General features: G+C 36.9%; 2 protein-coding genes across 5 annotated transcripts in view; one reads left to right on the plus strand and one right to left on the minus strand.

Annotated features, from left to right (window-relative positions):
* The first annotated feature begins 1473 nt into the window (after window positions 1–1473).
* The window catches only part of LOC127510399 (uncharacterized), a 42510-nt gene continuing 16053 nt past the window's right edge, over window positions 1474–27930 (plus strand). The window contains exons 1-6 of one of the 3 annotated variants that reach the window (XM_051889897.1): window positions 1474–2049; window positions 25944–26000; window positions 26114–26188; window positions 26550–26612; window positions 27027–27089; window positions 27253–27469. In XM_051889897.1, coding sequence (XP_051745857.1) covers window positions 1929–2049; window positions 25944–26000; window positions 26114–26188; window positions 26550–26612; window positions 27027–27089; window positions 27253–27302 — 429 coding nt within the window. In that variant the 5' untranslated portion in view covers window positions 1474–1928 and the 3' untranslated portion in view covers window positions 27303–27469. Of the gene's footprint in view, window positions 2050–25943; window positions 26001–26113; window positions 26189–26549; window positions 26613–27026; window positions 27090–27252; window positions 27470–27930 lie in introns of those variants that run through there. The other 2 variants (XM_051889895.1, XM_051889896.1) reach the window with 2 other exon arrangements.
* LOC127510407 (thyroid transcription factor 1-associated protein 26 homolog) overlaps window positions 3002–27930 on the minus strand; it is a 134907-nt gene continuing 109978 nt past the window's right edge. Inside the window, exons 5-6 of one of the 2 annotated variants that reach the window (XM_051889906.1) lie at window positions 3569–4711; window positions 3002–3093 (exon numbers count right to left, since the gene is read on the minus strand). The gene's annotated coding sequence lies outside the window, so the exon portion shown is untranslated. Of the gene's footprint in view, window positions 4712–27930 lie in introns of both variants that reach the window. The other variant, XM_051889905.1, reaches the window with a different exon arrangement.

Below are 27930 nucleotides of genomic sequence, written 5' to 3' on the forward strand. Positions count from 1 at the left end.
ACACTGAGGATGTTTCACTGAGAGATGTTGTCAGAATCAGATTCAGAAAGAGCTTTATTGCCAAGTGTACTTGCACACACAAGTAATTTACCTTAGTATTGAAGCTTCCAGTACACACATATAAATATAACAAGACACTTCATAACACTTAAGAATAAAAAATAGTGTAAAGACACAGATAGGTTTAGTCAAAATAAACATTTACAGATAATGAAAATATTTACAGTATTGTGAATAATAATATGAATAAATAGAACTAAATTAATTTACAAAGATATTGCACTAAACATTTCAAAAGAGAAACAGACTGTGGGAAGAAACTGTTCTAGTGATCTGAGGTGCTGTCAGGACTAATGACTCTGTATCCTAATGTTCAGTTCAATTAATTTTTAATCTCAGTGAAGAAAAATCCTGAATCTCCTCAGAGTCGTCTGACATGTTCTACCTCACCATCTCCTCACCAGAGACAGTGTTCAAGTAAGTTTTTTTGACAATACTTTTTTTATTATAAGCCTGTATTTTCCTAATAAATGATTAATATATGTGCATTTAAACAAGAATTTATTTGCATTTAAAATCGTAATCAAATTCATAAATGTAATTATACATTTAAAGCCATCTTTGTTCAGTTTCTGTGTGTTTTGTTGTAAATGTGCTGAAGCTGGTCAGTGATGTTGATGTGTGTGATTTAGTGCATGTTCCTCTCAGACTGAGTGGAGGGGAGGGCCGGTGCTCTGGGAGGCTGGAGGTGTATCATAACGCTGTGTGGGGCTCAGTCTGTGATGATCTGTGGGACATCAGCGATGCTCAGGTGGTCTGCAGGCAGCTGGGTTGTGGAGCAGCACTGAGGGCTGATGGGAATTCAACCTCTGATGTTGGTGAAGGTGTTGTGTGGCTGAACGGAGTCGAGTGCAGAGGGAATGAGATTCACCTGTGGGACTGTCCTCTCTCCCTGAAGAACCACACTGACTGCTCCAACAAAGAGCACGCTGGACTCACCTGTGCAGGTCACAGCAAAACATTAAGGAATGTTAAATCAATTATTTGCTTTGATTTTGAATATGTTTGTCTTTTTCAACAGATTTGTCAGTGTCCACTACTCCTGCCACATCAACATCATCTTCTCCTCCAGTTTCTCAGACAGTGAGCTCAACATCAGTCTCTCCTCCACAAACTCCTCCAGCAGCGTCTCTCTCTGTGCTTGTGATTGTACTGGGAGTTGTGCTCTTACTGCTCTTAGTGCCACTGCTTATACTGATTCAGCAGAACAGAGTGATGAGGAGAGGTAGGAGAGATCCAGAGACTGTCATATTGTGTCTTATTCAGTGTGTGATCAGTCATGTGTTGTGAACTGACAGCAGGTTTGTCTGTCTACACTCACAGCTCTCTCTAAGAGGAGACACAGGAGCACGACTGAGGCCGTTTATGAGGAGATTCATCACAGACACAATCACTTCACTCAGAGGGGTGAGACATGAGCCGTAAATCTTATTTAATATGATTAATTAATAAGAGAGTCTGTCAGACACTTGATGTTCATCTATTATTAGTCCTGTTAAACCTCCTGCAGAAAACCACAGAGCTGCATGTGTGTGTGTGTGTGTGTGTGTGTCAGTGAGTGTCTCTTCCTGTGTGTATTTTTAGGAGTAATAAGGAGGTTCTTATGTTTGTACATGTAGGTGCAGGTGTGTGTGTGTGTGTGTGTGTGTGTGTGTGTGTGTGTGTGTGTGTGTGTGTGTGTGTGTGTGTTTGTCTCTTCCTGTGTGTATTTCTGGAAGGCAGTGAGGAATGGGTTCATGTGAGGATACATGTGTGTTTACTAATAGGCCTCTAAAACATGAGATTTCTGCCTCTAATGCTTTTAAAATGTAAGTATTTAATATTTGTGTTGTGTTGTAAGTAACACAATTCTTTATGATCCAAAGGAAATGAGGATTCAGTCTGTTTGTAATGATGAACATGTTTCTGACTGTTCTGCTCCTTTAACAGGGAGTCTCATCTCTGAAGAACTGCATTCTGGGTATGAAGATGCTGATGAGCTTCTCTCAGGTTAGAGAGCTGAAGTATATTCAAAACAACAACTAAAATAAATTATTTGATTTACAAACTAAATGAAATACATGACCAATAATTCAATTGTTCACAATACTAAAACTTTTATCTTATTAGAAAAAGAGTTCAAGACTGTATATTATGATGATGTCACCAGTGATCTGAAAGGTCAGTAATTGATCACATGATTCATTCATTACCAGATGATTAAAAAAGCTGAATGGTCTCAAGAACTGCAACAGTATATTTTGCATTTATGTTGTTTCCCAAAATATTAAAAACACTGAAAATATATCACATGTTGTGATGCAGAAGAGATGATGAAGGAAATCACACCGGGACACTATGATGATGTCATCACTGATGGACTGAAACCAGATCGTGAGACAGGTGTCGCTCTGATACTATATGATAGGAGATTAAATATTTAAAATATATTAAAAAAAATATATAGAATGTATATACATTATATTTTGTATGTGTGTTTCATGTTCAATTTGTAGAAGACACACCTGAGAGCTATGATGATGTCATGACGAGTGGACAGAACTTTAATATTAAAAAAGGTGTTTTTACTTTTATTCATTTTTTGTTTGTGTATGTTTAACATAATACCTCTGAAGTGATGCTCAGCTCTGATATGATGATGTATCATTTGTTCTGTTTATATCTTCATGTTTATGTAGTGGACACACCGGCGCATTATGATGATGTCATCATTAATGGACAGGACATTCCAGGTGTAACAGGTGAGACACACAGAACTGTATTTTATCATCATCCACTAATATTGAACATGTTTCTACCATTAATGAATCATCATGACTTCATCAGGAGTAAATCTAACTGTTAAAGAGAGACTTTTGACTGTCAGGATCTGATTTAATTATAATTATATGAGTGAAGCCGGTCAGAGCACAACTTTATATAAGGAAGAGGAGACAGGTCATCAGGTTTAGATGATGTATTGATAAAAAATAAGCCGCAGAGGTACAGGTATTTCACAGGTAGATATCAGTTACAGGCAGTAGAGACATTAGTCTGGAACACAAGAAATACAATAAAGGATAATGAATAACTAAAAAGAGTTCGGTATATATACAATAATAAACGTCCATTGGTACATAAAGACAGTCAAAGTATATTAAATCCTCATCAATAACATTTCTCCATGAAATATACAGTCCAAGGGAGGAAAATACGGTATCACGTTGTACATTATAAGCCACAAGCGATCATCTAACATGATAAACATAACTCCATATATGGATATAATCACGGATATAATTAGAGTTTAATCGCTCGTCTGATATAAACAGCTTACAATAACAAATCACGTCGCAAACTTATCATTGTAAACCAGAACAGTGATATACAAACACAAACAGAAGAAATAATCACATGTGGAACAGCGTCATTCAGCTAGACTAACAGAAACAACAGCTGCGGGCATGATTAAACATAAATAACTCAATACCGATCTCAATAAACACAAAAATAAGGCAAACAGGCTTACTTGCAGATCAGTGGCTAACACCTTGAGGTAATTCTGCAGCAAATATCACAAATAAACAGCAATAAATGTCCTTTCAGCGATCGGCTCTACAGAGCATAACAGTTCAGCAGCAGCTTAACTCACGTGACTGCTCAGCTGGAAGAAGACGTGCAATGTCAAAATAAAAGCCCTCTCGTAAAGGAGCCTTTACAACACTAATAGTCTCAGACAGTCATGAGGAGAAAGAGATCAAGCTTTTCTGCTCCTTCTTCTTCTTTTTTTTTACTTATTTCAATCACAGACAAGTACAATGCAAAAAGTGATCTCATGTTTGAAAGGGTTTCAAAGTATATTGTGAGATCAGTATTATAAAAGGTAATATATGAGGGTTTCTTTTGAGGTTTTTTTTGTCTTATGAATGCAAAACTTTGCCAAAATAATTAAAAGGTTAATTGTGTAATTTTGTTTTTCAGAAAAATATGAGGTTTTAAAACAAAGTAAAATGTAATAAGGTTTTAAATTAAGAGTTTTGTTCAATTTTTTTTGTCATATCTATTTTAAAGTCAATCCAAAAAAGGGGCAATAAAAAAACAAATGATCAAAATCTTCAAATGATGTATAAGTATATTTATCACAAACAGTATGAATATATTTATAAATGGAAGCATTTACAGGATACATGAATGAATATTTTTTTTACTTTATTAGAAATAACATATTTATATGTTAATGTCCAAATGCTGTGCCAAGATACACAATGAGGTTTAAGACGTTTTGATTCACATGGAGGATTGGATTAAAGGAATTTCTTATAAAATTGTTATTAAAACATCTATCAAAAAAGATAATTTACAAAGTTGAGGATTTTGTAAGGTTGTATTATTAATATCTACATCTGAGAATTTGGTTAAAGTTATTACGCCTTTGGGGATAGCCTTAATTACTTTAAATTATTTTACATATTATTATTATTATTATTATTATTATTATTATTATTATTATTTTTAAATAAAATTAGGGTATGTGTAGGAAAGAGATCAATGACATCATCAATGACACAAGCTGTATTAAAATCACAATGTGAGGTTTTATTTCACATGTGTATCAGAGGGAGATCAGGAGGAGTATGATGATGTGAAGAACAGCAATGAAGATGAGAGAAACCTGTTGGGTTATGGTGACATTTTTATTCATTATGTTGCTCTTTTAAGCTAAATCTCGATGCATTTATAACAATGAAAATATGAATTTTCTTTTGTTTTTAAAAACAGACTATGATGATGTGGGGGAGGAGTCAAATAAAGAGGGAGGGGCCATATGACTCACTGACCACACCCACTGCCTCTGATCATCAAATCATATTACAGTTACTGGAGATACTGTTTTTTTTTTTTATGTTGCTACTAAAGATTCAGTGCCTTTTGTTTTTATGTTATTTTAAATATTTTTGAAATGAAAGGTTACATGCTGTGCAAAATTCAGTAACAAATGTTAGTATTTGTATTTTAGTATTTGGGCTATTTTTTTATTTTGATAACATGCTTTTCACCTAATAAAAAAAATAACATTCATTCATCATGTCACAAAATATTTTTTAGAAGAATTATCGTGTTTTCCCATAAATTTACTACCAGCATTAGTTCTTGTGCTTCACTGGACATGGATAAAACAGCATTAGAGAATTACATTACGTCTCTAAACAGGGATTATTCACAAGTAACATATGGGAAATTAAGAAAACAAAGCAGATTATTTCCTCTTAAACATCGGCGACTTTAGATGGCACTGCTCTATAAATTCATCCTCTTTTCATGTTTCATACAGCAGTGTTTCCCGTCCTTTTTTCAGTCACGACAACCCTTGAAAATGTTCAATAATTTGTGGCGCCCTACACTAGTGTTGTCACGATTTTTAGAAGTTTCTACCTTGTAAAGTATCGATATTCAATACCATTTTCGACACCATGGGGAAGAACTGTAAAAACTGAACATTTAACTGAACTCTTAAATAGTTTAACTTTATGTCTGTCTAAAACTGACTGAATTCTCGTCACCCACTATAGGCCTGATTCACAGAATGTGAGTGAAACTGATTAAAGTAACTAACTATAAATAAAAAAGAGTAGCCTACAATATGAGAAAGTAAGGAAAGATTGTGACAAGAAAAACTCTTACGTAATTTAAATTAATCTTATTTAAGTTCACATTAATAGAGTTTAGTTAGATCATAAAAGTGATTAAAAGTTGTCAATACACATCATTCACATCATTCTGTGCTGAAATTTCCTGTTTGATCACAGGATGAACTAAGGTTTGGATGAGGGGGAATCAAGTTTTTAATAATTTTATTTAAAATCAACTTTTACATGATTGACAGACAGATAAAGGTTGACACATCCTGCTATTATTTACCTCCTCAATGTTTAACAATAAATAAGAGTTGAATGCCAGAGCTCTGTGTAATTTGTGACATTAAACTAAATACATGATGAAATACTGAAGTTTCAAACTAAACTTACATGCGAACTAAATTCTCACAGCCTAGAGAGAAATTGTTATAATTAAAATACAGAATTACAGCTCTTACCTGAACAATAAAACAAATGCATTTTACTCTTCCAGGTCTATTTCTACAGACAGTTGTTGCAGCACGGACTGTATTCAGTGTGACACCAGTCGTCTTATGTTGTTTATATCTGATAGTACAGGCCGGGTTTGTTGTGTTTAATAAAGTTAAGTGTACGCAACTAGATTGGCGTTAACCGTCTATTCTATTTATAATAGAGGATAGAATGAAACATGGTGGCAGCGGTGCTTTGTGAAAAGTAAAAGCACAGAGATTAGTAGACACGACCCAAGACACCGGCTGGGTATGATAGAGAGAGCGGAGAGCTCAGGCGCAGCGCGGATGGAAAATGCCCTGGGACTGAGACTGCCAATAGCTCTTTGCCTAGACTCAACTAATCTGGCGAAATTGTGGAAAGAAGAGTTCACGCTGCATGTGGATCTTACTTTGGCGGACGCTGGCGAAGCCATGAAGCTGAAAGTTTTCAGTTATCTCTTTGGAGAGACGGGAAGAGAGCTGTGCGAGACCCTGATCCCCACCTCGTCACCAGATCGGACAGTAAGCAGATTAATAAGTGCACTGGATTTTGTCAGAAATCAGGGCTCTAATGAGAACATTGACAAAATATGAAACGGACTTAAGAATGCTCGCCAGTACGTGCAATTCCGGCCAGATCAAAGACTCTCTGATCCGCGATAGAATTGTTTGCGGCATATCCAGCTCTGTTTTGAGAGAGAGACTTTTAAGGGAGCAGGATTTGACTTTGGAAAAAATGTGTGCAAATCTGCAGGACAACAGAGCTGTCGCGGAAAAACAACAGAACGATTGAAGGACGAGTGACAGAGGAAGTGCACGCTGTAAAACAAGCTGTGAGAAAAGATAAAAGAGCACTGTAAACTGCAAGTTCTGCGGGAAAATGCATGAGAGAAATAAACAGAAATGTCCTGCATATGGGAAAAAGTGCAAAAAATAATGTGGAAAAGACAATCATTTTGCCATAATGTGCACAGAAAGAAAAAACAATGTATACTATTACTGAGTCAGATGATGAAAGTTATGAGGACATCTTGTGTGTAACAGTACAGACAGTGAACACTGTGATGAAGGAGAAACAGAGGCCGCCCTCAAAACTCTTTGCTGCCATGCTCCCGGGAAAAGAACAGGAAAAGTTTCAGTTAGATTGTGGAGCCTACTGTAACATTATACCTGTCAACCTGTTAAACCCAGCCACACAAATTGAAAAGACTGAATAAGTGCTGGTGATGTACAATAAAAGCACACTGCAGCCATTGGGGAAATGTAAAGTTAAACTGAGAAATCCTAGAAACAAGAAACTGTAGCGATTAGAATTCATGGTTGTAGATGAGGAGTCCGCAGTGCTGCTACTGGGCAGCAGGGCAGTACAATGAATCTAGTGAAAGTTCAGTATGAAAACATCATGGCTGTGGATAGCATTGTCACCAAAGAGACCGGGAAAGATGAAATGTGGAGCATGAATAATATCACAAACTATGCTGATGTGTTCCAGGGAGACGGATGTCTGGAGGGTGCGTATAAAATAGAAGCAGACCCACAATAACTCCAGTGAAACTGCCAAAGAGACGGGTCCCTGTGGCGATGATGGCGCCACTTAAAGCAGAGCTGAGTGATCTTCAATGAAGAGGGATCATCACACCAGTAGACTGTAGCACAGAGTGGATTAGCAGTCTTGTTATTGTTAAGAAGCCATCAGGAAACCTCAGGATATACATAGATCCAAGACCACTCAACAGAGCTCTGAAAAGATGCCACTTTTTTCTGCCGACAATAGATGAAATACTGCCAGACTTGTCAAGAAAACCCCTGCTGAACACCCCAAAACGCCTGCAAAGAATGTTACTTAGACTACAGAGATATGACATCGAAGTCAATTATATCCCAGGGAAGGACATGTTGCTAGCTGACACGCTGAGCTGCTCATACTTACCTGAACATGCATCAGAGAGTTCAGTAGAAATGGAGATTGAAAGCATAAACACGGTCCAGCATGTACATATAGCAGAAGAAAGACTCCAGGCCATCAGATCTATGGATGTGAAACAGCAGAAGGAGACTCTGTGGTCTCACAAACTACCAAGTAACCCATGGTCTAAGGTGGGGACAGATATATTCACTTTAGATAACAGAAACTACCTGATCACCGTTGATTACCTCTCTAATTTCTGGGAGCTGGACTACTTACCTGACACACGATCCACCACTGTCATCCATAAGCTGAAAGCCCATTTCGCAAGACACGGTATCCCAGATGTTGTTATCTCGGATAACGGCCCACAATACACATCAGAAGATTTCAAAAGGTTCAGTAGACAGTGGGAATTTAAACAGAAGACATCCTCACCGGCCTACCCACAAAGCAACGGGATGGCGGAAACAGCAGTAAAGACTGCAAAACGGCTGTCGAACACCGCCGACACCTCAGGAGGGACAGAACCACAGTAGTGGAAAACAGAGACTTGTCAGCCTGCAGAGGTGAACAGAGACAGTGTGACAGGCTCAAAACCAAGCACAGACACTCCTGTTGTTTCTGTTACAAAGTCTGGAAGAAAAGTGATTAGACCTCACTACCTTAAAGACTATGTACAGTAACCCTCTAATACTTACCTCCAAAATTTAGTTGGGAAATTTAGTTGGTATATTTGTTCTAAAAAAAAGGGAGGAAAAGATAAACAGTAAAGACGACATTTTATTTTGTTATAAGATTAATTGAAGGGAATATGTATTAGAATGCATTAATAAGACATTTACAAATACCGTCTTACAGTTCTGAGTTACATTTCATGAAGTGATCAAATTGTCTTTCAGGTTGAAAGTTACTTTGAAAAAACAAAAAAAACAAAAAAAGAGAAAGGATGTTGGGATGGTTGTTGTTGCAGCACGGACTGTATTCAGTGTGACACCAGTCGTCTTATGTTGTTTATATCTGATAGTACAGGCCGGGTTTGTTGTGTTTAATAAAGTAAGTGTACGCAACTAGATTGGCGTTAACCGTCTATTCTATTTTATTTATAATAGAGGGTAGATTGAAACAGAGAGAGCGCGCGAGCAGAGTGCGCGGTCACAGAGGAGGAGGAGCTTGTTCAGCTCGCAGTCAGAACAGGACGTTTCTATGGTGACAGACGCTGCGCATCCTCGATTCTTGTAACACATCTTAAAAGTTTTTTTTATTTATTATTCTGTTCATTGGTGAAACTTTTTTTTATGCTGAAAATATATTTTACTAATACGAGGAACAAACCTGCATCCATATTGAGTTTTTTTATGTAATACTAAATGTTTCTTCTAATAGAATGAAGCATCAAACTCATATGAAAAGGCCAAATATTCAAGATTACAGGGCAAATTAAAGTTTGTCCGTGAAAAACCTGATATTAAATCACTCTTACTAAAGATTACATTCTGTCCCTCTGTGCATAGACTATAGTCTGTTACAACAGCAGATAAAGTGTAAAATTAATGTGCAGTGAAAATGAGCTCTACATGAAACAAGTTACTTATAAATGTTGCTATAAGAGAAAAAAAACCCCATTGATTTCTGTCCTGAAACATGTTCACAGCTCCTTCATGCTCAACACAGGAACAGACCCTTGTAGTCTTCAATAAGAGGTGTTTTGCTGCCATCTGCTGGACAAATACAGCATTGCAGCATTAAACATGTTTATTGCTGTTATTTATTATTCTCTAAGGTTTACTTATTTATGTAGATAATATTTAATTTATTTAATAAAAAACTCATCTGAATTGGTTAGCAAACATTATACTATGGTGTAATCAAATTTTATTTTTAGAATAAAAGAACAAAGCAGTAAAATAGTAATATTATGCATAATTTATCCAGAAACATTAAGATTAAAATGTTACACTTTTTTCAAATAATTAATGAAAAAAATACTTCTACTAAGTTTTCTACTAAGTTGCAAGTGTTTGAAGTGATCAGACTTACAGAAATCAGTCATCAGTGTTGTATGTTGTGTGTGCAGATCCAGGCTTTGATGCTGAATATAACCTGCAGTGTTTCTCTATCAATCTCTTTAAGTTTAGTGTGACTTTATCTCCACGCTGACATATGACTGACACGAGTCTGTCCTCAGTGAAGTGTCTCTTCACGCTGGAGGAGGAGTCCCGCTCATCAGTGCTCACACTTTATTGATATATATGGAGAAAATAAAAATGCTGCTTTCTAATTTGTCAGTGATTGTGTTTGATGATTTCCTCTGTTGTGTCTAATAAGGTAACAGTGAGTGTCATTTGCAGCTGTGAGAGTCTCTCTCTCTTTAGGGGACTGACAGGAGCCAGTTTCTTCAGTGTGTTTGAGGGAGCAGAAGGAGAAACAGAGTCAAACAAACAGTGTGACGAGCAGAAGAAGATGGAGGGATGTCTGACACTCGTTTTACTCTCCTCTATAGTCACTCTATCAACATCTGGTAAGTACAAAATAGACTGTAAAGATGTGAAATTTTACTTGTTTAAATAAGCAGTTTATCTATGAAGGCATTAGACCATGAAGCCGAATAGAGGCCTATAATATGTAAATTGAGATTTTGAGATAGACTATTAATTATCAGTAATATTTATCATTTATTAAAGCATTTACAGTCAAGCAGTTTATGACAACAAGGTGATTTGTCAAATCCTTTTGTCAGAAGAGTGCTCCGTTTATTCTCCAGATTCAGTTGTCTAGAATATTATGTTCTACCATGATACAATGTTCTCGGCATGATATGGAAATGTTCCTCAACTTTGCAATATTCAACAGATGATTGTAGGCTGTTATACTGCTACTGGCTAAATTTCTCTCTCTTTCATGTACAGATGCTGAGACTGTTAGGTTAGTTGGTGGTAACAGTCACTGTGCTGGCAGAGTGGAGGTTCATCATGATGGTCAGTGGGGAACAGTGTGTCATGATTACTGGGATATAAATGATGCTGCAGTGGTGTGTAGAGAGATGGACTGTGGAGAGGCTCTAGAGGCTGTGAGTCGTGCTCACTTTGGATCAGGATCAGGACCAATCTGGATGGATAATGTGGGCTGTACTGGATCAGAGTCAACACTGAAGAACTGTAGATCAAGAGGATGGGGTGTTCATAACTGTGGTCATCATGAAGATGCTGGAGTCATCTGCTCAGGTGATTCTGTTCAATCTTGTTAATTGTTTTGTTAGAAAAATAAGTAAATAGAATTTATCTTAATAATGAAAAAAGTAGCATATCACACATTTCTGTTACATTGATTTTTTGGTAACACTTTAGAATACTGTTCCGTCTATAATGAATAACTACACAGGAACAAAAGAGTAATGCATTATTAACACTCTAGTTATTAACTATAAACTATAAGAAACTCTGATTAATGAATTAGTAAGTAATAGTGTAGTTGAGTGTGGTAGTTCACTATTAGCTAATCAGTATTTCATACCTCATGGAGAACTACTATATACAGGTTCATAATTAACATGAATAATGCATAATGTATAATTAATTCTAACGTGAAGATCATGGTAACACATTAGTAATGACTGAAGTATTACCAAATCCTTCAGAAGGAATTACTAATTATTTGGATCAGTATTCTAAAGTGAGAAACATGATAACTCTCTAGTAACTACTGAAGTCATTGTAGACTTTTGAGGTTTTTGTACAGTTTGGTATAGTAATTCCTTTGATGGATTTGGTAACACTTGAGTAATTACTAGTGGGTTACCATGATCTTCACTTTAAAATACTGATCCAAATAAGTAGTAGTTCCTTTAAAATTTTGTAGTAACCTTACAAAAACCTTACAATGACTTCAGTAGTTAGTAGAGAGTTATCATGTTTCTCACTTTAGAATACAGAGTTCTCTGGGAAGTAGGAAAAAAATAGCAGTTACTGATTATCGAATAGTGAACTACCACATTCAACTGAGCTCTGTTACTTACTAATTCACTAATCAGAGTTTCTTATAGTTAATAGTATTTACTAGAGTTATTAACGCATTACTCATTTGTTCCTGTGTAGTTATTCATTAATGATGGAACAGTATTCTAAAGTGTTACTGATTTTTTATTTATTTATGTGATGTAGACACACAGGTTGCATTCTCAGGTTTTAGTAACTGAAACTTGTATGAAATATACTTTTTATATTGCCACTCTAAATAACAACATTTTTGTCTGTTTCATACTGTTTTATGTAATACTTACAGATCATAAACATTCTAGGCTTGTTAATGGATCTCACTTGTGCTCTGGGAGATTAGAGGTGGTTCATGGAAAAACATGGTACACAATGTGTGCTGCTGCCTTTGACCAGCAGGATGCAGAGGTTGTGTGTCGACAGCTGGGCTGTGGGGCTCCTGTACAGGTGCTGGGAGAAGATGCTTTTGGAAGAGGAGATGCTAAGATGTGGACACAAGAGATTCAGTGCAGAGGAGATGAATCTTATATATCTTTGTGTCCAACATCACCTCTCAAATACAACTGTACCCATGAGAATGACATTGGACTGTTATGTTCTGGTAATGGAGCAAGAGTTTACAACTTATTGAGAATCACAAATGTTTTAAAAAAACAAAACAAAAAAACATTTATTTTCCATGTTTCATACTGTTTCATTAAACTCTCTGTTCTTTTGTTACACTGATCTCAGACTGGTAAACGGTTCAGACTCTTGTTCTGGAATAGTGGAACTTCGGTTCCTCAGTAAATGGGGTACAGTGTGTGATGCATGCTGGGATATGAGAGCTGCCAGTGTTCTCTGTAGACAGCTGAATTGTGGGATTGCTGTGTCTGTTGTGGGATCAGACTGGTTTGGAGAGGGAAGTGGTGAAATCTGGGCTGATGTGTTTGATTGTGATGGGAATGAAACAAAACTCTCAGAATGTTCCATCTCTTCATGGAGTCGAGCTGAATGTTCTCATAGACGAGATGTTGGAGTCATCTGCTCTAGTGAGTTCATATTACTGGAAGATTCACTGATATTATGCTGCTGAAAGACTTAATAGTATAAATACAATATTTCAGTTGTCTTCATGTACTGTATTTCACATGTTCATTTCAGACTGAAAGATTAAATGCCCTTGTCATTTATTTCTGAATTTATTTATTATTATGCAAATGTATTATTAATGTAAAGCATATTCTTGCAATTTCTTAATAAAATGCCACATCTTTCACTCAGATTCCTCTCTGGCTATTCATGACAGTCTGGTGCGGTTGTCTGGAGAGAGACAGTGTGAGGGGGAGGTGGAAGTTTCCATCCATCAGGTCTGGAGGAGAGTTCTGCTGGACTCCTGGAGTCTCACTGAATCCTCTGTGGTCTGCAGACAGCTGGGCTGTGGCTCTGTGCTGAACTTCTCCAGCTCCTCTTCATCCAGTCCTGAACACAGTCATGAGTGTGTGACGGGCTTCCAGTGCTCTGGGAGTGAAGCTCATCTGGGGAACTGCAGCTCTCCACAAACTTTCAACTGCAGCTCCACACAACAGCTGTCAATCACCTGCCTTGGTGAGAAGAACAACATCTGGGCAGATTCTTCAGTTGTTAGTGATCACTAACGTGTTTTTCTTTCTCTGAATATCAGGTCATGGGTCCATCAGGCTGGTGGGTTCTGGGGGAGACTGTGCAGGGAGGCTGGAGGTTTTTCACAGCGGCTCATGGGGGACAGTGTGTGATGACTCCTGGGATATTAAAGATGCCCATGTGGTGTGCAGACAGCTGCAGTGTGGAGTGGCCCTCAGTAACCAGCAGGTAACAGCCTGGTTTGGTCCTGGTTCTGGACCCATATGGCTGGATGAGGTGGAGTGTGAGGGGAATGAGACGTCCCTGTGGAGCTGCTTTTCTTCAGGCTGGGGAAAACATGACTGTCAACACGAGGACGATGTAGGAGTCGTGTGCTCAGGTAAACAGTAAAGTAATGTAAATGATTTTCAAAGATACATTTAATTGTTTTTCACAAAATATCCTATGTAAATGATAATGTACAGCTGGTCATTTTTACAAAATAAACTCCAGGATGATCAGGAGCTGATGGGTCTTGTATCATCTTAAAAGGGTTTATTTTTCAACAATGACTATATGACTGCAATGTCAGTCTGATATACAGCGTTGCCATGGATGACGATCATGTTTTAAAGATTTTTATTGACCAAGCAGAATCAAGTAGAATATTTTGTATAATATATTATGCACCTTATGTAAATATACACTGTGTACATTCTGTTAGAATTAGACTTGTATTAACCAGTTATTTAAGGTGATATTTTTGGTTTAGCAAAACCTGGATTCCAGTGGTTTTAATACACAACCTTTTCTATATTTTTTGTATATGTAGCATTTTTGTTTAATACATTTTTTTTTATTTTTTTTTTTTACAATTCTCATCAATAATTTATTTAGTTGAAGTTGATTCTCATTATTCTCCATCTAGAGTTTAAAGAGATCAGGTTAACTGAGGGCTGTGAAGGGAATGTGGAGGTTTTCTACAATGGATCCTGGGGTAATGTGTGCTGGAACCAGATGGAAACAGACACAGCGAGTCTGATCTGTCAAGAGCTGAACTGTGGAAGATCTGGTGTTTTGTCTGATTCTACAACAAGACTGAAATCAGCTCCTAACTGGCTGGATGAAGTGAAATGTTGACCACATGATTCAAATCTGTGGCAGTGTCCATCTTCACCCTGGGGTCAGAACGACTGTAATGAAAATGAAGTGGCCAAAATCACCTGCTCAAGTGAGAATATATTTAAATGATGATCTCAATAGTCATGTTTCTTTAAAAACAATGTTTATAATATAGTGAGTAAACTCTGTCTGAAAAACTAAACTGAGCTGATGGAAAGAGCCTAAAATTTATGAGATTTAAATTGTTTTCACGTTGATGATGTTTCACTGAGAGATGTTGTCAGAATAAGATTCAGAAAGAGCTTTATTGCCAAGTGTACTTGCACACACAAGGAATTTACCTTGGTATTGAAGCTTCCAGTACACACATAAATATAACAAGACACTTCATAACATTTAAGAATAAAAAAAAGTGCAAAGACACAGATAGGTATAGTCAAAATAAACATTTACAGATAATGAACATATTTACATTATTGTGAATAATAATAATATGAATAAATGGAACTAAATTAATTTTTCAAGAGGGAAATAGCCTGTGGGAAGAAACTGTTCTGGTGATCTGAGGTGCTGTCAGGACTAATGACTCTGTATCCTAATGTTCAGTTCAATTAATTTTTAATCTCAGTGGAGGAAAATCCTGAATCTCCTCAGAGTCGTCTGACATGTTCTACCTCACCATCTCCTCACCAGAGACAGTGTTCAAGTAAGTTTTTTTGACAATACTTTTACATTTTTATTATAAGCCTGTATTTTCCTAATAAATGATTAATATATGTGCATTTAAACAAGAATTTATTTGCATTTAAAATCATAATACAATTCATAAATGTAATCATATTTTAAGCCATCTTTGTTCAGTTTCAATGTGTGTTTTGTTGTAAATGTGCTGAAGCTGGTCAGTGATGGTTGATGTGTGTGATTTAGAGCATGTTCCTCTCAGACTGAGTGGAGGGGAGGGCCGGTGCTCTGGGAGGCTGGAGGTGTATCATAACGCTGTGTGGGGCTCAGTCTGTGATGATCTGTGGGACATCAGCGATGCTCAGGTGGTCTGCAGGCAGCTGGGTTGTGGAGCAGCACTGAGGGCTGATGGGAATTTAGTCTTTGGTGCTGGTGAAGGTGTTGTGTGGCTGAACAGAGTCGAGTGCAGAGGGAATGAGATTCACCTGTGGGACTGTCCTCTCTCCCTGAAGAACCACACTGACTGCTCCCACAAAGATCACGCTGGACTCACCTGTGCAGGTCACAGCAAAACATTAAGGATCATTAAGTTAAATAAATTATTTGTTTTGATTTTGAATGTGTTTGTGTCTGTTTTGCCAGATTTGTCAGTGTCCACTACTCCTGCCACAGCAACATCATCTTCTCCTCCAGTTTCTCAGACAGTGAGCTCAACATCAGTCTCTCGTCCACAAACTCCTCCAGCAGCGTCTCTCTCTGTGCTTGTGATTGAACAAACAAATGAATGAATGAATGGCCATATAGAGCGTCACCAGAAGTTTGTCATCTCATAGTCTTTTAAACAGTGTAGCTGCAAACTTGTAGTATTCCTTTATCATGACGAACTGTGTATGTAGTCACGGGGATACTTTGTCTCTAATTTTTAAAGAAAATGCACTTTTCTGACACTTTTTTTTGTGTAATAATGTTTAGGCCTGTGCAATTGGAGAAAATGACAAGCACTGTATATATTACAGTAATTAAAATGAATATTTAAAACAGTACAATCTTTAAAATTGTACATTTGATTTATGTACTAATATTTCTAAACATGAACTCAAAGCATGAAACATTAAGCCATGAAGCAGTCGGTTATCAGTGCTTGTATTTTTATATCTGCAGGTGCTGTGCTTTGATGCTGTAAATAAACTTGATTCCTGTCCCTGAAATCAGTTTCCTGTATGTATGACTTTGTTTCCCCTCTATCTTGTATGTTTCTTCCCGGTTAAGTGTCTCTATAAGGTAGAGGAGGAGTCCTGTTCATCAGTGTTGACGTGCTTTTAATAAATATGGTGAGAATCATAAATTCATCTTCGGATTTGTCACTGAAGCGTTTTGATGATTTCCTTTCTTCTGTCTAATAAGGTAAAAGTGACTTTGATTGGCTTGTTGTTTGGGGGTTGTGCAGCCTTCTGTCTCTGTCTCTCTCGAATCTTTCACTTCTGAGTTGATCAAACAGAGAGTATGATCAGTGAATATGGAGAGCTATCTAACACTCATTTTTTTGTCTTCTGTGATCAGACTCACCACAGCTGGTACGTACACACTCAGGATCATTATGTGTGAGTTAATGTTATAGTGATTGACTCTATGTTAGTGTTATGAAATGGCCATAATATAATTTAGAGTTCAATTTGTGTACATGTAATGTTTGCATTAATATAAAAGTAAATTTCCTTCTCTCTTGGTCATTTTCTCTAATTTTAATCCTAAAATTTCACTGACTCAATGGCTGTTGATGTCCGTCGTCTCACACAAATTTTATACACATTTCTATATCTTGTCTACAGGAAACGTGAGGCTGGTGGGTGGCAAAAGTGGCTGTGCTGGTAGAGTGGAGGTTTATTATAATGGAGAATGGGGAACAGTGTGTCATGATTATTGGGATTTAAGAAACACTGCAGTGGTGTGTAGAGAGCTGGGTTGTGGCGATACTTCACATACAATGCGTGCTGCTCCGTTTGGACCAGGATCAGGAAAAATCTGGCTGGTTAATGTGAGATGTAGTGGATCAGAGTCCTCAATATTTAAATGCTTAAGAAGAAAAATTGGTGAACATAATTGTAGACATACTAAAGATGTTGGAGTTATCTGCTCAGGTAGGTTCATTTTTCTGTCTACATTTCATTTTCAAATGTATTTGATGTATTTATTCTATCAGTGTACTAGAGTAGAATTTAAAATTAATGTTCAAAGTTCATAGATGGTGCAGACCAACAAGTGTTTTAACACAGTTTAACCAATAAGAACTGAGCTATGGGCTCAGTGTTATATAAATCATGACCACTATCTATTCTCTGACAGTAGAAGCTGTCAGTCTGTGTAAAAAAAGAAAAAGGAAAAAAAGGATCTATGTGGTATTAACAAAATTTGAAGTAAAAAAAAAAAAGTGGTTTATGATTTGAATTTTGATCAGGTTAATGCATGTTTAATGACAGTGCATGTTTGACCTGAATCAGCGGACTCAAATCCTCTTTAATTTCATATATAACTTTGACCTATATGTTAAAAATAAACCCTACAAAATAAAATCATATACAAAATTAAAGCTGATGTTCTCTTAGTTACAGCACACCAAACCCAGGGCCAGACAACCTGTGACAGTCAATAGGGGTGTAACAATACAATGATGTCATGATTCAATTTGAAACACAATACTGATCTCATGATATTAAACAAAGACAAAATGGAGTTAAAATCGTTTTTAAATGATCACTTCTGAGACTCAATGGTAAAAAAACAGTAGCCTACTATTGGTTAAAATGCTACATTTGGTATTAAATCAGGAATGGACTTGAACAGGCTTGTACTTGGTCCTTCACCCCTATTCACAGGGCAATGGTGACACCAGAATAATACTAGAAATATTGACTCATGGGCAGCGCGCCGACATGTAGCGCCAATGCACTTCGGGCGACTCGAGTTCGAATACTGGCTCGTGGTCCTTTTTCCGATCCCGTCCCCCTCTCTCTCTCCTACTTCGCTTCCTGTCTGATCACCGTCCTATCATAATAAAGGCAAAAACACCAAAAATAAATCTCTAAAGAAAAAAAAAGAAATATTCAGGATTCTTCATATCTAAAAATACAGAATTAAGTAAGGCACACATGCATGTACTCTGTTACTGACTGCATATGAAATTGTAAATATTAAATATTGCATTTTATTAATGTATTTTATTTAAATTTATTATTAATAATTAATAAACATAGGAGGTCACACATTTGAGCTTCCGGGTTTACCATATTTGACGACAAATTAAGTATATCTAAACTTTCATTTTGCGTGAACTACTGTATATACATATTGTCGCTATGCATGATACATATTGTTTCATTTTTGTATTACTATACATTGTGGAAATATATTGTTACATCCTGTCCTAATAGTCACCTAGGGTGCCAAATAGAGTAGGACGAGCTCCGACCACAACTGTTACTCTAGACTGTAACAACGGCACAGTTTGACCTTGAAATTACTCTTAGTTTAGAATAAGTTGTAGATTTCAAAATGGCTTTAATTTGCAGCCAATTTCATTTTCAGTTTAAAAAAATCTCTTACAAACATTAAAGCAAAACAACACTCCATGGTTTCCCCTTTAATATATAAACATAATCACATTTGTGACATTTTTATCATAATCATTTCAGGCATCAGGCTGGTTGGAGGTTCTCGCTGTTCTGGAAGACTAGAGGTTCCTCATGGGAACACATGGATGTCAGTGTGTGCTGCTGCCTTTGACCAGCAGGATGCAAAGGTTGTGTGTAGAGAGCTGGACTGTGGGGCTCCTGTACAGGTGCTGGGAGAAGATGCTTTTGGAAAAGGAGATGCTCAAATGTGGACACAAGAGATTCAGTGCAGAGGAGACGAGTATCAGTTTGCTCTCTGTCCAATGTCACCTTCACACAATTGTTCCTATGACAACGATGTGAGCGTTGTATGTGCTGGTAGGAGAATGACATGTGAACTATACAAGTTTTGACATAAAATCATTGAATGATATTGTACAACTATTATTTTTCTTTTTCCTCTGTCTTTCCTGTGCCCTTTTTATCTTTAGAAACAGTGCGATTAGTAGGTGGTAAGAGTTCCTGTGCTGGTAGAGTGGAGGTTCTTCATAGAGGTCGGTGGGGAACAGTGCAAGATTTAAGCTGGGATATGACTGATGCTGCAGTGGTGTGTAGAGAGATGGGATGTGGAGAGGCTTTAAGTGCACCAAATAGAGCTCACTTTGGAGAAGGATCAGGATACATCTGGATTTCTGATGTACAGTGTACTGGATCAGAGTCTACATTGATGAACTGTGGATTCTTTGGACGGGGAGTAAAAGCTAATCATACTGATGATGCTGGAGTCATCTGCTCTGGTAAGCTCATCTATGCTTATTTCATACTTATTATTAATCTTTTCTACAGAATTCCAGGATGAAAACAATTTTTCTCTCCACATTCAATGTTAATTCAGGTGGTTGCTTGGTTGCCTGTGTGGGGTGAATAATGTATCACATGACATGCTGAATTACTGGATGGAATGTAAAAAAGCAACAGGATTTTTTTTGTTCCAGACAAATAATTTTGCGAACGAAACACATTAATAGGTTGAGCATTTTGTAGACTACATGCATTTAAATAACACGTTGGATGCATTTAGTCTACAATAATTTTTTTTTTCTTGTTATTAAATAAAAAATGCATTCAATCTTATGTGCACAAAATGCAAGGAGCTTGTGTGAATTTTATGCATGAAACAAACTGCTGACAATTGACAAAATGTAACTGGTCAGAAACTATTAACTAATAAACTGTTTAGAATTATAAAGTAATAGGGTAAGAAACAAAGCAAATATCATTAAAATTGTCCCTTATTTATTCAAGGAGTCAGGCTGGTTGGAGGTTCTCGCTGTTCTGGCAGAGTAGAAGTGCCTCATGATCGGTCATGGGTTTCAGTGTGTGCTGCTGCCTTTGACCAGCAGGATGCAGAGGTTGTGTGTAGAGAGCTGGACTGTGGGGCTCCTGTACAGGTGCTGGCAGAAGATGCTTTTGGAAAAGGAGACGCTCAGATGTGGACACAAGAGATTCAGTGCAGAGGAGATGAATCTTATATATCTTTGTGTCCAACATCATCGATCAAATACAACTGTACCCATGAGAATGACATTGGACTGTTATGTTCTGGTAATGGAGCAAGAGTTTTCAACTTCAAGATAATCACAAACAAGTATTTTTTTTTTTTTTTTTTTAATGTTTTGCATGTTTCATACTGTTTAACTAAACTCTGTTCTTTGTCCAGATTACACTGATCTCAGACTGGTCAATGGTCCTGACATCTGTTCTGGTCGAGTTGAGCGTCAGTACTTCAGTAAATGGGGCACAGTGTGTGATGCATGCTGGGATATGAGAGCTGCCAGTGTCCTCTGTAGACAGCTGAATTGTGGGATTGCTGTGTCTGTTGTGGGATCAGACTGGTTTGGAGAGGGAAGTGGTGAAATCTGGGCTGATGTGTTTGATTGTGACGGGAATGAAACCAAACTCTCAGAATGTTCCATCTCTTCATGGAGTCGAGCTGAATGTTCTCATAGACGAGATGTTGGAGTCATCTGCTCTAGTGAGTTCATATTACTGGAAGATTCACTGATATTGTGCTGCTGAAGTATTAAAATAAGTATAAATACAATATTTCATCTCACTATACATGTGTAATTTCACAACGTGTAATTTCATTTTCAACTTAAAAGAAAACATTCTTGTCATTTATTTCTGTTTTTTTTTTTTAATGTACGTATTATTGGAAGAGGATTAGGGCCAAGCAACATTAAAAAAATATAGAATAATGTCGTGTTTATAACTCGTTAAATTCGAAATAAAATGTTGAAAATAAACTCATTAAATTTTAAGAATAAAGTCGTTATGTTTAGAGAAAAAACTCGAAAAAAGTCGAAATAAAATGTCGAGAATAAACACGCATTCGATTCTTCATAGCATACTGATAACATGACAGAGTTGGATCATTTAGTCAAGCTATATTTTAGGCTTTTTTCAATAACAAAGATATATCAGCTTTAGCTAATTATAACCTAATAATAAGTATGCCTAGCATACGAACTTTAAAGAGAACAATTTCGCAATTCTCGATTCCAACTTTTGCCATACTTTCATGGGTATTTGTCCCTTAAGCGCAAGAAGTCATGTGCGCGCTATGGATGAAGCTGCATGCTTCACACCAGACGCGTCGCGTTCAAGTTCTCAAAGCGGCAGTGCAAAACAATGAATGTAATCACCATACAGGCAAAAAGTTCACTTCAAGAATAAAAAAGCGGCGTTGATGCTTTTTACTGTAAATGTGCAAACGGAAACACAAAGGACATCTCTACATAAACATAGACTTTATTAAATACAAGAAAAACATTGAAAAATGTCTATACATATTCTTCCAGCCTGTAGTGAAGTCTTATAGGTCTACGCTTATCTGCACGAATGCTTTATTAATAAGGTGTGTACAGAATTTGATCTTTCGATATTAGCCTACTTTTAATGCATTAAGCCACGTTAAGCTTTTTCGTTATAATGGAGGAGAACGCGTTGCGTTCATGTTCTGCGCTCATCTGCTTATGTGCACATAGTATGCTTTAATTGTATAGTGTTTACTGAGTTTGGTCTTTTAAAACCACTGTCTACATTAAGCCACGTTAAGCGTTTTTCACGTAATGTCCCGTTTATTTTTATTTTATTTATTTATTTATTGCGAGTAAGCTACATCTTCTAAAAAGACCCAACCGCTTTAAAGTTCGTAGGTTATTTAGTTATAATAATTAGCTAAAGCTGATAGTATTTCTTATTAAAAGAAAGCCTAAAGCTTGATTAAGTGATCCAGCTCTGTCATGTCATCAGTTTGCAATGAACATGACACTGATCGAATGTTTATTCTCAACATTTTATTTCCACTTCTCCTGTTTTTTTTCTCGAAACACAACGACTCTGTTCTGGCAAATTTATGATGTTATTCTCAACATTGTATTTCTACGGAGCCCCGCACATTTCGTTCCCTCGATTTATAAATCAACTACTATTTTTTTTTTTTTTTTTTTTTTTTTTTTCCTGCATGTCAGCAATCTCGCATTATGATTTTAATCTCGAGATGTTTTTATTTTTATTTTTATTTTTATTTATTGCTTGACCCTATCCTCTTCCATAATTTAAAGTATATTCACAAACTTGAAATATTTTAGTAAAACATCAGATATTCTCTCCAGATTCCTCTCTGGCTGTTCATGACGGTCTGGTGCGGTTGTCTGGAGAGAGACAGTGTGAGGGGGAGGTGGAAGTTTCCATCCATCAGGTCTGGAGGAGAGTTCTGCTGGACTCCTGGAGTCTCACTGAATCCTCTGTGGTCTGCAGACAGCTGGGCTGTGGCTCTGTGCTGAACTTCTCCGGCTCCTCTTCATCCAGTCCTGAACACAGTCATGAGTGTGTGACGGGCTTCCAGTGCTCTGGGAGTGAAGCTCATCTGGGGAACTGCAGCTCTCCACGAACTCTCAACTGCAGCTCCACACAACAGCTGTCAATCACCTGCCTTGGTGAGAAGAGCAACATCTGGGGAGATTCTTCAGTTGTTAGTGATCACTAATGTGTTTCTCTTTCTCTGAATATCAGGTCGTGGGTCCATCAGGCTGGTGGGTTCTGGGGGAGACTGTGCAGGGAGGCTGGAGGTTTTTCACAGCGGCTCATGGGGGACAGTGTGTGATGACTCCTGGGATATTAAAGATGCCCATGTGGTGTGCAGACAGCTGCAGTGTGGAGTGGCCCTCAGTAACCAGCAGGTACCAGCCTGGTTTGGTCCTGGTTCTGGACCCATATGGCTGGATGAGGTGGAGTGTGAGGGGAATGAGACGTCCCTGTGGAGCTGCTCTTCTCCAGGCTGGGGAAAACATGACTGTCAACACAAGGAGGATGTAGGAGTCGTGTGCTCAGGTAAATAGTAAACAATCATTTAAATAATAACTTGACAATATTTTAAACATTTAAATAACCTATGTGACCGATGATATTATTGCATTGCACGTACAGTATACCTTCTCTAAAACACTTTGATGACATTTTATGAGTTTTTGACTTTGAACACACCTTTTGCAAGAATTGTTTTAAATGTTTTATTTATATCATTTCATCATTTGGCAATGGAATTGTATTATTTTTTTTTATTTTTTTTCCCCCAAATATTTATTCCTTAAAAAGCACTAAAATAACAATTAATGAAACCATTAAGGAACCATAATTAAGAGGAATTAGATTTAGAATTGTAAAATTCTTTATTATGATTCCTCTCCTTAATTAACAGACATAAATTATATGTAAGAGTTGAAGTTGATTCTCATCCTTTTCCGTCTAGAGTTTAAGGAGATCAGGTTAACTGAGGGCTGTGAAGGGAATGTGGAGGTTTTCTACAATGGATCTTGGGGAAATTTATGTTACAATAAGATGGACAGAGACACAGCGAGTCTGATCTGTCAAGAGCTGAACTGTGGAAGATCTGGCAGTGAACCCATATATTCAATGGGCCTGAAGTCTCATAATTGGCTTGATAAACTTAATTGTCGACGTCATGATTTCACTCTATGGCAGTGTCCATCTTCACCCTGGGGACTGAATGACTGTGATAATGAAGTGGCCAATATCACATGCTCTGGTAAGATAGTATTTAAGATAGTTTGAAGTGGTCATGCTTGTTTCAGTATGATTATTTGTCGTATAATTTTTCTATTAAGTAATGAATGAACTTTTAACAATTTAATCTCAGAGGAGCAGATTCGTGAATCTCCTCAGAGTAGTCTGACATGTTCAAACTCATCATCTCCTCACCAGAGACAGTGTTCAAGTAAGTTTATTTTTATAAAAAATGTGTTAATTTAAGCCTGTGTTTTCCTAATAAATTATTAAATTCCTGTTTAAATGCTCATATTTTATTTGCATTTAAAATGCAATTACCATTTATTAATATTTAAATCCATCTTTGTTCAGTTTCAGTGTGTGTTTTTGTTGTAAATGTGCTGAAGCTGGTCAGTGATGGTTGATGTGTGTGATTTAGATCATGTTCCTCTCAGACTGAGTGGAGGGGAGGGCCGGTGCTCTGGGAGGCTGGAGGTGTATCATAACGCTGTGTGGGGCTCAGTCTGTGATGATCTGTGGGACATCAGCGATGCTCAGGTGGTCTGCAGGCAGCTGGGTTGTGGAGCAGCACTGAGGGCTGATGGGAATTTAGTCTTTGGTGCTGGTGAAGGTGTTGTGTGGCTGAACAGAGTCGAGTGCAGAGGGAATGAGATTCACCTGTGGGACTGTCCTCTCTCCCTGAAGAACCACACTGACTGCTCCAAAAAAGATCACGCTGGACTCACCTGTGCAGGTCACAGCAAATCATTAAGGAATGTTAAATCAGTTATTTGCTTTGATTTTGAATGTGTTTGTGTCTTTTTCAACAGATTTGCCAGATTTGTCAGTGTCCACTACTCCTGCCACATCAACATCATCTTCTCCTCCAGTTTCTCAGACAGTGAGCTCAACATCAGTCTCTCCTCCACAAACTCCTCCAGCAGCGTCTCTCTCTGTGCTTGTGATTGTACTGGGAGTTGTGCTCTTACTGCTCTTAGTGCCACTGCTTATACTGATTCAGCAGAACAGAGTGATGAGGAGAGGTAGGAGAGATCCAGAGACTGTCATATTGTGTCTTATTCAGTGTGTGATCAGTCATGTGTTGTGAACTGACAGCAGGTTTGTCTGTCTACACTCACAGCTCTCTCTAAGAGGAGACACAGGAGCACGACTGAGGCCGTTTATGAGGAGATTCATCACAGACACAATCACTTCACTCAGAGGGGTGAGACATGAGCCGTGAATCTTATTTAATATGATTAATTAATAAGAAAGTCTGTCAGACACTTGATGTTCATCTTTTATTAGTCCTGTTAAACCTCCTGCAGAAAACCACAGAGCTGCAGGTGCATGTGTGTGTGTGTGTGTGTTTGTCTCTTCCTGTGTGTATTTCTGGAAGGCAGTGAGGAATGGGTTCATGTGAGGATACATGTGTGTTTACTAATAGGCCTCTAAAACATGGTATTTCTGCTTCTAATGCTTTTAAAATGTAAGTATTTAATAGTTGTGTTGTGTTGTAAGTAACAAAATGCTTTGTGATTCAAAGGAAATGAGGATTCAGTCTGTTTGTAATGATGAACATGTTTCTGACTGTTCTGCTCCTTTAACAGGGAGTCTCATCTCTGAAGAACTGCATTCTGGGTATGAAGATGCTGATGAGCTTCTCTCAGGTTAGAGAGCTGAAGCGCATATTCATTCCTTATTCCACTCAAAAAAAGTTTCTTTGAATTCAACTTAAATAAATAATTAACACATTTTATGAATTATTTGACTAAAGTACTATTTAAATACTGCTGTTTACTTCTATATTAACATTCTGTTCTCCTTTTTAGAAAAAGAGTTCAAGACTGTATATTATGATGATGTCACCAACGGCAGTGGCCTGAAAGGTCAGTGACCTTTTGAAACTGATCACATGATTCATGTACCAAATTATTAATATGACCTGCAACAAGAACATATTTTTGGCTTTTGTATCCAAACATATTCTGTGTTGATGCAGAAGAGATGAAGGAAATCACACCGGGAGAATATGATGATGTCATCACTGATGGACTGAAACCAGATCGTGAAACAGGTGTCGCTCTGATATTATATAATAGTTATAAAAAATAAAAAAAAACAATATTAAAGGCTACATAACACACACAGTTTCCGCCAATCTCAAGCTAATCTTGAGAATCTATAGAGTAGTATTGCATCTTCATATCTCCGAAAAGTCTTTAGTTTTATCATATTTATAAAAGATAGATAAGCTCTACCGACTCTTTCCAAAAAAAAATTAGCTCCTGGAGGCGTGCAGTGGGCATGCCCCATCCCCCCCCCCCACCCCCCCGAACAGTATTTTACATAATTTTCATCTGATCAAGCTTGTCACAGATACTGTTTTAAATTACTGTCTTAAAGTTATATATTTTGGCGTATATTTTCATGTGTAGTGGAGGCACCAGAGAGTTATGACGATGTCATCATTAATGGACAGAGCTCTCAAGGGGTAACAGGTGAGTTGCACAAGACATGTTTTTTAAGTTTCTTGTTATTTATTTCTATTTATTTTTATTTATTGTATGTTTCATTTCTATTGCTTTAGATGTTTTGTGAATTACTTTTTCTTTTTAGTAGACTATCTGTTTACTGTATCTTGTTTGACAATGTACTTTATTGCCTTGCTCTGCCTCGAGTTGCTGTTTTCTTAAGTGTTTTATTTTTGTGATATTTGTTTCCTGTAATCTTTGTTCAGTAGAAAAGGTGAGTTGCATATAGAACTACATTTCATTATCACCTTAACATATATGATTACATGAGAGTTTGACGTAATATCTGTGTATTTAAATAATCATTAAAGGGAATAAGGGATCCAATAAATGAGAAAGTGTTTTATAAATTAGTTAATTTTTATGTCATTTGTTGATCAGAAGGAGTTCAGGAGGAGTATGATGACGTGATGAGTGTCACTGAAGATATGAGAAACCTGTCAGGTAAGTTATTGTAACATTTTTGCTCTCTATATTCTACACTCTTTTTTAAAAAATATTTCTCATATTTTTCCACGTTTATAACTCAATTTTAAATATTCATGACTTAATTTTTTTTTTTTTTAAGATTTTAAATAATTTAATGTTTTGTTTTTTAAAAAAACAGATTATGATGATGTGGGGGAGGACTCAGTAAAAGAGGGAGGGGCTGAATGATTGAATGACCACACCCACTGCCTCGGTTCAACACATTTGAACATTCAGGAGTCAAGAGTGATAATTCTGTGTGAAATCTCAGGTTTTATGTTATTTGAAATCTTTCTGTAATGAAACTTAGCTAAATGTTTTTTGTGACATTTTTGTTGTATTGTTTTTTGGCCTATTGTTTTTAAAAAAATAATATATAAATATATATATAAATATAAATATATATATATATATATATATATATATATATAAATATATATATATATATATATATATATATATATATAAATAAATAAATAAATAATAATATAAAAATATATATATATATAAATGAATGAATGAAAGAAGTTTTTCAGGTGGCTCCATAACTATAGTCTTACGCCACAACATTGATGCAGTGAGATTATTGACAGCCAGAGTGCTCCCTCTATAGGACAGTTGTGTTAATAGCCATTTCCATTTAGCAGACACCTTCTCCAGCAGACTCTCACAATTTTTTTTTTTTTTTTATATTTGGTCATTCCCTGAAAATACTCCTAATGTTTTCAATCCACCCTGTCTCCACCATAACCCACCCAGGAGTTACCTTCTCACCCTCCAATAATAAAACCTTTGCTTTTTGACCAATTAACTCTAA

Source organism: Ctenopharyngodon idella, chromosome 4 (assembly GCF_019924925.1).
Source record: "Ctenopharyngodon idella isolate HZGC_01 chromosome 4, HZGC01, whole genome shotgun sequence".
NCBI classification, from domain to species: Eukaryota; Metazoa; Chordata; class Actinopteri; order Cypriniformes; family Xenocyprididae; genus Ctenopharyngodon; species Ctenopharyngodon idella.